The 12,869-nt window shown below is 42.8% G+C and overlaps 1 protein-coding gene across 3 annotated transcripts in view; it reads right to left on the bottom strand.

Annotated features, from left to right (window-relative positions):
* The window catches only part of PAPSS2 (3'-phosphoadenosine 5'-phosphosulfate synthase 2), a 95,735-nt gene that overhangs the window by 24,852 nt on the left and 58,014 nt on the right, over positions 1 to 12,869 (bottom strand). For all 3 annotated transcript variants that reach the window (XM_025274204.3, XM_025274205.3, XM_006072996.4), the window contains 6 exons: positions 10,152 to 10,269; positions 5,927 to 6,162; positions 3,580 to 3,718; positions 2,649 to 2,767; positions 2,413 to 2,526; positions 297 to 408 (listed from right to left, as the gene is read on the bottom strand). In XM_025274204.3, coding sequence (XP_025129989.3) covers positions 297 to 408; positions 2,413 to 2,526; positions 2,649 to 2,767; positions 3,580 to 3,718; positions 5,927 to 6,162; positions 10,152 to 10,269 — 838 coding nt within the window. The remainder of the gene's footprint in view (positions 1 to 296; positions 409 to 2,412; positions 2,527 to 2,648; positions 2,768 to 3,579; positions 3,719 to 5,926; positions 6,163 to 10,151; positions 10,270 to 12,869) is intronic.

Raw genomic sequence — 12,869 nt, 5'->3', positions numbered from 1 at the left:
GGTATCAGGGCCAGCAAAGGACAAGTGGAGGTGAAACAGACTTAACCTTCTCTTGACTGTGTGGAAGTTAAACCTTCATTTTTTGGTTTCTTCGCTTTTGGTAATCAATAATCCTTTGAGGATAACAACAACAAAAAATCCTAAAAATGGAAGCTTATACATAATTGGACACATCATAAATACATATTTTCACAATATGTTTTACAAAGCAACGATTAGCATTTCTTGTTCCTGTGAAGACTTCTGAGAAATATTTTTCTAATGATAAAGAGTAAGAAACAAACAAAAACCCATACCATCTATCAGGGTGCCAAAGTGTACAACCTGCAAGTACTCCTTTTCTCTCATAAAACCTTTGAGGGGAGTAGCCCAGCCTTCACTCAAAACTTGGACCCACTGAAGATCCAGCTGCAAAACACAAAAAAAGCAGGTGAATGTTTCCATGAGCTCTGTGTCCCAGCCGTCTGGCCCCACGGCAGTCCGTTCTTACTCAGCTGAGAAGAGAATGAAGGCAGAACACTTTATGTTTTAAGCGTTCCCAGATGTAATGCTGGCCCATGATCTAGGACCTGGAGAAGTGTAAGTCTAGAACCTTCTATTGGGAGGGTGGCAAAAGGATTCCAAACTGGGATGATTTCTTTGAGCACTTTGGGCTGTGTCTATTCTTACAATTTGCGACTATGTTGAAGATTCACTGTACATTCTTTATTCCATAATAATTATGGTTTAGCTACACTGTTTTCACCAATATGCTAGCTATTTGATTGAACTGGGCAAACCATTGACTCTAAGATAAATGTCCAAACTTCTTAGCATGATATTAGCTCTGGCCCTAGGGGCTCCTGTAGGAATGTTCACCTGCCACAACTCCCCACCCAGGAGCCTAGTCAACAGCAGTGCCAGCCCATGTGTAGTCTGAACACACACATGGTTTCAAGCCCATCCCCCGCTTTACCTGAAAACCCTATTCATCATTTAAAATCCATCTCAAAAATTAAAAAAAAAAAAAATCCAGCTTGTGGACCATTGCTTTGAAATCTTCCCTGTCATCCCTAGGATCAAAAAAATTAATCATTAGATTCTCTGAAGTTCCTCTGTACCTTGCAGACCATTCTGTTATTGGAACTCAAATTCCACAATTATAATTATGTGTTTCTCATCTGCCTGAAGCATTGCAGAACTCAAAATTTATTGTGTAGAGTCAGGGAGCTCTGTTTATAAATTTGTCATGACTTACTACAGCCTGGGGTGTTCATGAGCTGAAGCACATTCCCAATGTACTCTGCCTCATAGAAATGTCCAGGGTTTTAATGGATACCAAGAGGTTACCAATGAAAACTTGATCACCTTGTATGAACCAACTAACCCTAATCTACAAAGCGTGCATGCTAAGTTGCTTCAGTCATATCCAACTCTTTGCAACCCTATGGACTGTAGCCCATCAGGCTCCTCTGTCCATGGGATTCTCCAGGCAAGAATACTGAGCTGGGTTGCCATTTCCTCTTCCAGGGCATCTTCCCAACCCAAGGATCAAACCCACATCCCTTCTGTCTCCTGCACTGGCAGGCAGGTTCTTTAAGGTGGGTTCTTTACCACTAGCCTCGGGAAGCCCTAAAGAGGCCAAGGTATTTGCAGGGCTGTTTGCTGGAATTGCATCTTAATATCATCCAGGTGGTAAATCCATGTAACTAAAACTTCCTCTACTTAGACTGGACTCTCCCTGATAAAGGAAAAGTGGGATGTGCAGTGTAGAAAAAGATCAAGGCATTCATATCACTTTAGATCAGGGTTGCTTTTTATTTTAGTAAAACTTTTCAGTGGTCCAAGAAACACTTATGTTCTGGACAAACTATTTTCTTGGCAACTGTCAACAAATAATTACTGCCCAGTGCTTACCATGTGATGCTGGTGGTAAAGAACTCACCTGCTATTCAGGAGACACAAGAGACACTGGTTCAATCCCTGGGTCAGAAAGATCCCTGGGAGTAAAAAATGGCAACCCACGCGTATTCTTGCCTGGAGAATCCCATGGACAGAGGAGCCTGGCGGGCTACAGTCCCAAGGGTCACAAAGAGTTGGACACAACAAGCAACTTAGCACACAATGCCTGTATGTTGGCATAACTGAAAGTATAACAACAACTATATAAAACTGTCCTCTGCAAGTATAGAAGTTATCTTCCTGAACATAAAATTGATGAGCTGCTTTGTAGCAACTCTTGGTGAGAGATATTCTTGGAAAAGCAGTAAAAAAAAAAAAAAAAAAAAAAAGGTTGGCGAAAGCAACTGTTTTTCTTTATAGGAATTGAATTTTCCTTATGCATACCTACCTTATTGTTGAGAGTAACTGTAAATGGATTATAATAACTGATATTTAGCCAAATTTTCCATCAGCCAGTTTGCATCCTCTTACCTTGGTAATTGATAATGAAGGGAGTGCTTCGGCCTCAGCTCGGACTTGGTCGAGTTTGTTTTCTGGCACAAAGAGTTCATGGATGCCTTTGATTACAGTGTGGGGTACAATGTTCTGAAAGGAAGCAGACTTGGTAACCATTTGGAATGAAAACTATATAAAGGACACTTCAGTAAATAGATGATCTCTCATGACTTTGTAAAATTATTTTTTTTAAAAAAGTTCAGTCCACCCACCTGCTCCTGTAGAAGCTCTACCACCTGCTGCATACAGTCCCTCACAGAGGACAAATTGGTTTTAAGCACGAGCTCAGGAGATTCAGGTTTTTCATAATCAGAATCAATACCTGTAAACCCTGCAAAGCAGAAGGCTGAAAGTAACGTCTGCACCAACAGAACAATGTTTTGACTCAATAAGACATAGCACATGTTGGAATAAATGTTTTCAACCATTGTACTCAGATTAAAACAGAAAAGGTCAAACAGCCTTCCTTGACCTCCAGCCATGGGTAAGAACATTTACATCTGTGTTTTCAATAAAACCTGTGTCCAAGCCCTCTGTAGTTAATTAGAATGGAAAAGGAAGACAAGAGGGAGGAAAACTCTGAAAGATTCCTCCTACACACACAGTCACATACATATATTTGTTTTAGTTCTCTGAACTTGATTGCTTTTGGCTGGGGTGACAGTAGGAGAAGGCAATGGCACCCCACTCCAGTACTCTTGCCTGGAAAATCCCATGGATGGAGGAGCCTGGTGGGCTGCAGTCCATGGGGTCGCGAAGAGTGGGACACGACTGAGCGACTTCACTTTCACTTTTCACTTTCATGCATTGGAGAAGGAAATGGCAACCCACTCCAGTGTTCTTGTCTGGAGACTCCCAGGGACGGGGGAGCCTGGTGGGCTGCCGTCTCAGGGGTCGCACAGAGTCGGACACGACTGAAGCGACTTGGCAGCAGCAGCAGCAGGGGTGACAGTTCTTGAGAAATACAAGGCCACATTTTCATAAGCCCATGGAGACACTGAAGATATTACGGTTTGATAAACAGTTGTGTGTGCTATATGTAGTTTTGAAAAACAGTCTTTGAAACTTCAGACAGATTTCAGGGGACAGACATACGAATCCGTGGCGTAAGTGGCAAAAGGGCTACTGAGCTGGCCGTCTTACCTTTGATCTCCCCAGCTCGGGCCCTTTTGTAGAGGCCTTTTACATCTCTCCTTTCACAAATGTTTAGAGGAGCATCTACAAATATCTCAAAGAAGGGCAGTCCTGCGGTTTCATGGATTTTGCGGGCGTTCTCACGATCCTGGGAAAAAATTACGTGTAAGAATGTGAGAAGAGGGACTTCCCTGGTGTTCCAAAGGCTAAGAATTTGCATTCCAATGCAGGGGACACAGGTTTGACCCCTGGCTGGGGAACTAAGATCCCATATGCCGCAACTACTAAGCGCCACAACTAGAGAGCCCACACACCACAACTAGAGAAGTCCACACACCACAACTAGAGAAGTCCACACACCACAACTAGAGAGCCCACACACCACAACTAGAGAAGTCCAAACACCACAACTAGAGAAGTCCACACACCACAACTAGAGAGCCCACACACCACACAACTAGAGAAGTCCACACACCACAAGTAGAGAGCCCACACACCACAAGTAAAGAGCCCACACACCACAACTAGAGAGCACACACACCACAACTAGAGAGCCCACACACCACAACTAGAGAGTCCACACACCACAACTAGAGAGCCCACACACCACAAGTAGAGAAGTCCACACACCACAACTAGAGAGCCCACACACCACAACTAGAGAAGTCCACACACCACAACTAGAGAGCCCACACACCACACAACTAGAGAAGTCCACACACCACAAGTAGAGAGCCCACACACCACAAGTAAAGAGCCCACACACCACAACTAGAGAGCCCACACACCACAAGTAGAGAAGTCCACACACCACAACTAGAGAAGTCCACACACCACAACTAGAGAGCCCACACACCACACAACTAGAGAAGTCCACACACCACAACTAGAGAAGTCCACACACCACAACTAGAGAGTCCACACACCACAACTAGAGAGCCCACACACCACAACTAGAGAAGTCCACACACCACAACTAGAGAAGTCCACACACCACAACTAGAGAGCCCACACACCACACAACTAGAGAAGTCCACACACCACAACTAGAGAAGTCCACACACCACAACTAGAGAGTCCACACACCACAACTAGAGGGCCCACACACCACAACTAGAGAAGTCCACACACCACAACTAGAGAAGTCCACACACCACAACTAGAGAGCCCACACACCACACAACTAGAGAAGTCCACACACCACAAGTAGAGAGCCCACACACCACAAGTAAAGAGCCCACACACCACAACTAGAGAGCACACACACCACAACTAGAGAGCCCACACACCACAACTAGAGAGTCCACACACCACAACTAGAGAGCCCACACACCACAAGTAGAGAAGTCCACACACCACAACTAGAGAGCCCACACACCACAACTAGAGAAGTCCACACACCACAACTAGAGAGCCCACACACCACACAACTAGAGAAGTCCACACACCACAAGTAGAGAGCCCACACACCACAACTAGAGAAGTCCACACACCACAACTAGAGAGCACACACACCACAACTAGAGAGCCCACACACCACAACTAGAGAAGTCCACATGCTACAACAAAGATACTGTGTAGGACAACTAAGACCTGACGTAGCCAAATAAATGAATATTGAAAAAAGAAAGTAAGACGGGGTTTCACAAAGAAATTCATCACAAACACTGTACTCTGGTCTTCCATGGCCTTAAGATAACACTAGGGTTTGAGCTCTGCATAGGTGGCAGGAAATTAGCCCTTTAAAGAAGTTTCACTCTAGTAAACACCTCTCCCAAGGACTTTAAAAAGAAAAAAGAAAAAAAAAACCCATGGAAAAGAATCCCAACTAAAAGACAGGGCTGGCATAATGACAGTATTTCATTCGAAGGATATGTTCAAAGTCATTGTGTCTTATTTGTAGCTCACAGCAATTCTGTGCTTTAAAACAAGAGGAGTGACACTCTACCTTGTTGATTTCAACATTAAACACAGAAAACCTGATGCCTTGTCAATGAACTGCTGTTTTCTTTAGTCAGGCAAACCCTCTGACTTTTTGGAGAAATAAAAATTACTGAGCTTTAGGAGTTTTCTTGTTTAACTTTTTCTTCCTTTCAACTCTGGCCAAGTGTACTTACCATTGTGAAAGTGGAAGGGTTTATGTCAACTGGTGCCCTGGCATCTGGAAATGAAGGGACTCTCTTTATATAACCAATATTAAAGAGAGGAAATGAGGGAGCAAGTGAGCAGTGAGGGAAGGTGGGGGATACAAAGTATGATATTCTCTGTTGTTCCCCTCCGCCAAGCTCCTCATCCTGGCAGTTGGAGAGCTCTGGTGCTGTGTGTGGGAATCTTGCATGTTGCCAAGTCATTTTACCTTTGCAAAAGGAGAAATGAAGCTGGTAATGCAGACCAGACCAGCGTCGGCAAACAGCTTGGCCACCTCTGCAATCCGGCGGATATTTTCTTCTCTGTCCCAAGTAGAGAATCCAAGATTTTTGTTGAGGCCATGACGGATGTTGTCCCCATCGAGGGAGTAGCAAGGGATGGCGTGGGAGACGAGATACTCTTCCAGAGCAAAACTGATCGTTGTTTTTCCAGCACCAGAGAGACCTGTTGAGAACAGTCAAGACAAGACTGGAGATGTCTCTGTTTAAGATGATAAAATTGTGATTGATTCTAAGTTTTACCTAATTCAAGAGTAATTAAAACCCTCATGACAATCATTTGATTGACCTCAAATCTAAACCATTCAAATCTAGAAAAAGTGAAACTTACTGAAAGTTAAGTACTAGCATTTCTTTCAAATCTTGAAATAGCTATTTGTCCTTTATTAGGATTATAGCCTTTCAAAGCAGAAGAGGTTTGTCAATAGGGAGACCTTGGCAGGCTCCACACAGTCCCCAGGGATTCTGCTTTTGAGACTGGCTGGGACCTGGGACCCTTTACTAGAGTGCTTGCACCTGAACAAAGGTCTCCTGGAGCAACAGATACAAAGCAACTAAAGGGACTCAAAGTAACTACACCCTGGCATAGTTGGAGCAAATTATACACAAAAAGATACAAAAACCCCACAAACCAGTGTCATTTCTGAGGTGCCTTGGAGCAAAAGCAGGGTACTGTGGCATGATCCCCACACACAGCACTGCTAAGAGGGTCAGCTGATCACCTAAGCCGTACCCCCAGCCTGTCCTGCCCCTCCTCTCCTGTCCGCTCCCCTGGAGGAGCATATGGTAACTCACTCCAGATTATCGCCTGGAGAATCCCATGGACAGAGGAACCTGGTGGGCTACCATCCATAGGGTTGCAAAGAGTGCAACACGACTGAAGTGACTTAGCACGCAATGTGATAAATTCCTCTTAAAACATGTCCAGTTGTAGGACAGGAGAAACGAGATTCTTGAGTCTCTGGTACATTCTTTTGTATCAGAAAATGAGAGAAATAGTAGAAATTTCCAAATACAGTTAACTATACAGAAAATATAGATCATTGGAATATCTATTTTAATGCATTGAAGTAACACCAGTTATATTTACTGAAAGCTTTACTAGGGACCAGGACCTCTGCTAAGCACATACATGTTTTATTTCATTCTGCTGCTGCTAAATCGCTTCAGTCGTGTCCGACTCTGTGTGACCCCATAGACAGCAGCCCACCAGGCTCCCCCGTGCCTGGGATTCTCCAGGCAAGAACGCTGGAATGGGTTGCCATTTCCTTCTCCAATGCATGAAAGTGAAAAGTGAAAGTGAAGTCGCCCAGTCACGTCCGACTCTCAGCAACCCCATGGACTGCAGCCTACCAGGCTCCTCTGTCCATGGGATTCTCCAGGCAAGAGTACTGGAGTGGGTTGCCATTATTTCATTCAGTTCTACCTATATCTCTATGAGGAGGTACTATCTTCATTCTCATTTTACAAATAAGAGGCTTAGCGAGCTTGATCCAAAATCACACAACTAATGTAGGTGAAGCTGAGGCCCAACTTCAGTTCCCTAGATTTGAAGAATCTGGTTTCTCCTGATTTGCCTGGTCAGTATCCAACATCTGTAATTTGAGAATAAAAAATAAATGAGGACAAGACTTTTTGAAAGTTAAGAAAAGATGGGGGAAGTATACTTTTGAGATTTTGTTTTTCTCTTCCACTAGTTCTTTTTTTTTCTTTTCAAGGGTGTTTCAAATTAGGAAAAATGGACTCTGTGTATATGGTTTTTTAAAAAATATTTATTATTTATGTGACTGTGCCAGGTCTTAGTTGTGGCACGTGCAATCTTCAATCTTCCTTTAGATGTGGCATGAGGACTCCCTTGCGGCATGTGGGATCTAGTTCCCTGACTAGGAGTGGAACCCAGGCCCCTTGCATTAGGAGCACCAAGTCTTAGCCACTGGACCCCCAGGGAAGTCCCTGTATATGTTTTGATTCAAAATTTAAATGAACACATGAAGGCAAACACATTGCAAGAGGGAAACGTCTGGAGTGTAGCCATTTTATCCACGGCTGCACAACACGTCTCTTAGAGGGAACCTGGGGAAACACCAGGCATTGAGACCAGTGAAACTGCCTTCTGGAACAAAGCAGGCTCTGCGCCCACCATGTAGCCTCACCCTGGAAAGCGGGAAAAGTTGCTGTTCCAGGGATGGACAAAACCAGGAAACCAAGGACAAGTGCTGCAGGCACTAGGAAGTAACTTGAAAAAGAAGAATGAGGCTGCTTTAGACAGGAACAGGAAAGACTCAGGAGAGCAAGAAAAGACACAAGGCAGATCCTTGCTTGCTGTGTTTTTTAGAATTATCTTCAGGTTAGAATAAATCCACATTTGTGAACAGACAGTAACACATAAGTTGATTTCATAACCTGGACAAAAATATCTTTGCATCTAAGCTAATCTTGATGTGAAATATTACGTCTACAAAATGAACATGTTTTGTTTTTTTTTCCTTTTGAGTCCAGCCTATGTCAGACCTGCATTTCCAGGCATCAGCTTCCTCTACCTATACTCAGAAAATACAGGTAAGAGCCCCAGACTAATTCCAGCTCTGTCACTAACCCTTAGCTTTGACATTCTGGGGCTATAGAAGCACAAGTAAAAGAAGATTCATTTGGTTACTTCGGTGGGAATGAGTTATTATTATACAAAAGGGACCATCCTCAGCTACATAGAAAACATAGAGTTTTTCTTCTTGCCTGGATTTTAATATTTTTAATAAGAAAAATATCTCCCTAGAATGTTAAAACATCTGAAAAGAATAAAGAACATCTCTAATAGACAGCCAAAACTTGATGTCAATTAGGAAAGCCTCATTTTTAACTGCTAGTGGACATGGAACAACAGACTGGTTCCAAATAGGAAAAGGAGTACGTCAAGGCTGTATATTGTCACCCTGCTTATTTAACTTATATGCAGAGTACATAATGAGAACCACTGGGCTGGAAGAAGCACAAGCTGGAATCAAGATTGCCGGGAGAAGTATCAATAACCTCAGATATGCAGATGATACCACCCTTATGGCAGAAAGTGAAGAGGAACTAAAAAGCCTCTTGATGAAAGTGAAAGAGGAGAGCAAAAAAGTTGGCTTAAAGCTCAACATTCAGAAAACTAAGATCATGGCATCTGGTTCCATTACTTCATGGCAAATAGATGGGAAAACAGTGGAAACAGTGGAAACAGTGGCTGACTTTATTTTTGGGCTCCAAAATCACTGCAGGTGGTGATTGCAGCCATAAAATTAAAAAACGCTTACTCCTTGGAAGCAAAGTTATGACCAACCTAGACAGCATATTAAAAAGAAGAGATATTACTTTGTCAAGAAAGGTCTGTCTAGTCAAGGCTATGGTTTTTCCAGTACTCATGTATGGATGTGAGAGTTGGACTACAAAGAAAGCTGAGCGCTGAAGAATTGATGCTTTTGAACTGTGGTGTTGAAGAAGACTCTTGAGAATCCCTTGGACTGCAAGGAGATCCAACCAGTCCATCCTAAAGGAAATCAGTCCTGGGTGTTCATTGGAAGGATTGATATTGAAGCTGAAACTCCAATATTTTGGCTACCTGATTCAAAGAGCTGACTCATTTGAAAAGACCCTGATGCTTGGAAAGATTGAAGGCAGGAGAAAGGGACGACAGAGGATGAGATGGTTGGATGGCATCACTGACTCAATGGACATGAGTTTGGGTGGACTCTGGGAGTTGGTGATGGACAAAAGGAGGCCTGGCGTGCTGTGGTTCATGGGGTCACAAAGAGTTGGACACAACTGAGCAACTGAACTGAACTGAAATGAGCTTAGGCATGAAATTGAGGATTACAGAATTCCTTAGAGCTGAAAGGGAATGTCATAATCAACTCGTCCATCCTTTCTTGTCAAAGAGGTGGAAACAGAGAACTAGAGACATTCTATGACCTGATGTAAGCCCTATTTCTCACAGATGGGTAGAATTAGGACTGACACCCAAGCTTTCTACTACAGCTCTCAGCCTCCTTCTAATGTTAAAATACACATGGAATATGTATATGTGACACATAAAATATGTCACATTATTTTCCTTAAAATTGTGTGTTACCACCAATTTTTAGTCAAAATAAAATACATTTAAATCTCAGCACAGCATACCTGTCAGCCATACGGTACATCCTCGGAAACCACCCCGTGTTCCAACCACCTGCCCTCTCTTATTCCTGCTCACGTGATGGGCCTGATACACGACATTGGTGGATTTCTGCTGGATCTCCTACAAAACAAGAAAAAGAACAATATTTGAAAATAAAATAATAAATCTCATATGTATCAGTTCAGTTAGTCGCTCAGTCGTGTCCGACTCTTTGCAACCCCATGAATCGCAGCATGCCAGGCCTCCCTGTCCATCACCAACTCCCAGAGTTCACTCAGACTCATGTCCATCAAGTCAGTGATGCCATCCAGCCATCTCATCCTCTGTCGTCCCCTTCTCCTCCTGCCCCCAATCCCTCCCAGCATCAGAGTCTTTTGCAATGAGTCAACTCTTCGCATGAGGTGGCCAAAGTACTGGAGTTTCAGCTTTAGCATCATTCCTTCCAAAGAACACCCAGGGCTGATCTCTTTCAAATGGACTGGTTGGATCTCCTTGCAGTCCAAGGGATTCTCAAGAGTCTTCTCCAACACCACAGTTCAAAAGCATCAATTCTTCAGTGCTCAGCCTTCTTCACAGTCCAACTCTCACATCCATACATGACCACAGGAAAAAACATAGCCTTGACTAGACGGACCTTTGTTGGCAAAGTAATGTCCGTGCTTTTGAATATGCTATCTAGGTTGGTCATAACCTTCCTTCCAAGGCGTAAGTGTCTTTTAATTTCATGGCTGCAGTCACCATCTGCAGTGATTTTGGAGCCCCCCAGAAATAAAGTTTGACACTGTTTCCACTGTTTCCCCATCTATTTCCCATGAAGTGATGGGACCGGATGCCATGATCTTTGTTTTCTGAATATTGAGTTTTAAGTCAACTTTTTCACTCTCCACTTTGACTTTCATCAGGAGGCTTTTTAGTTCCTCTTCATTTTCTGCCATAAGGGTGGTGTCATCTGCATATCTGAGGTTATTGATATTTCTCCCGGCAATCTTGATTCCAGCTTGTGTTTCTTCCAGCCCAGCGTTTCTCATGGTACTCTGCATATAAGTTAAATAAGCAGGGTGACAATATACAGCCTTGACGTACTCCTTTCCCTATTTGGAACCAGTCTGTTGTTCCATGTCCAGTTCTAACTGTTGCTTCCTGACCTGTGTACAGATATCTCAAGAGGCAGATCAGGTGGTCTGGTATTCCCATCTCTTGAAGAATTTTCCACAGTTTATTGTGATCCACACAGTCAAAGGCTTTGGCATAGTCAATAAAGCAGAAATAGATGTTTTTCTGGAACTCTCTTGCTTTTTCGATGATCCAGCGGATGTTGGCAATTTGATCTCTGGTTCCTCTGCCTTTTCTAAAACCAGCTTGAATATCAGGAAGTTCATGGTTCACGTATTGCTGAAGCCTGGCTTGGAGAATTTTGAGCATTACTTTACTAGCATGTGAGATGAGTGCGATTGTGCGGTAGTTTGAGCATTCTTTGGCATTGCCTTTCTTTGGGATTGGAATAAAAACTGACCTTTTCCAGTCCTGTGGCCACTGCTGAGTTTTCCAAATTTGCTGGCATATGTATACATACAATAAAATAATAGAATACATAGTCTTGCCAACTAAAACTCATCCTTTATAGCTGGCATAAGTCAGGAAGCATTTATAGGAGGCTTCCTGTGTGCTGTATTGGATCTGTCATGAATCCTCTGTCCCTTATCAATTCCTGAATATTCAGGAATTAAGAGGAGTTGGCAAACCGCTCCCGGGGCTGAGGAATGCATGCATTTCCTTCGTTAGTTCTTCCATACAGTGATAAGTAACTATTTACGACCCTCCTCCTTTTCATGAACCATATGGTAAAATGATTATTTACAACCCTCTCTCTTTGATATGGATTGCCTTATGTTTTCTTGATAATTTGTAAATTACGGGCAGCTAAGGAACTTATAGATAAACAACTAGAATTAAAGCATACTCAGGAATCTTGTTCTCCTTGGAACTCTCCTATTTTTGCTATAAAAAAGAAATCTAACAAATGGCGTCTCCTAACAGACCTTAGAAAAGTTAATGCATCTGTGAAACCTATGGGTGCATTACAACCAGGAATCCCAGCACCTACCACTATTCCTCAAAATTGGCATATTATCATTATTGATTTACAAGATTGCTTTTTAAATATACCTTTACACCCTTTAGACGGAGAGAGATTCGCTTTCTCTCTCCCTTATCCGAATCGTATCGGACCTCATAAACGGTGCCAGTGGACTGTACTGCCACAAGGGATGATGAACTCTCCCACCACGTGCCAGTACTACGTAGCCAAAGCCCTCGAGCCTGTGAGAAAGCAGTTTCCTAACTTTCTTGGTATTCACTATATGGATGATATATAGTTTTCAGCTCCATTTATCTTAGAAACTCAACACATGTTTGATATAGCTCAACTATGCTTAGAAAACTGGATTAATCATTGCCCCTGAAAAAATTCAAACCTCTACACCTTACCATTACTTGGGGTTCGTTGTTAATAGACAACGTATTACTCCCCAACTAACTCAGATCCGTACTGATAAATTATCAACCTTAAAGGATTTTCAAAAGCTCTTAGGCATTATAAATTGGATTAGACCTTCTTTAGGCATTGCTAATTATCAACTGAATAACCTATTTAATACTTTAAAAGGAGATCCTGATTTAAATAGCCCTCGTTCACTTTCTCAAGAGGCACGAGGGGAACT

The sequence above is a fragment of the Bubalus bubalis genome, chromosome 23 (assembly GCF_019923935.1).
Source record: "Bubalus bubalis isolate 160015118507 breed Murrah chromosome 23, NDDB_SH_1, whole genome shotgun sequence".
Classification (NCBI taxonomy): Eukaryota; Metazoa; Chordata; class Mammalia; order Artiodactyla; family Bovidae; genus Bubalus; species Bubalus bubalis.
The sequence above is the reverse complement of the archived record's forward strand: the minus strand, read 5'-3'. Positions and strand labels throughout refer to the sequence as shown.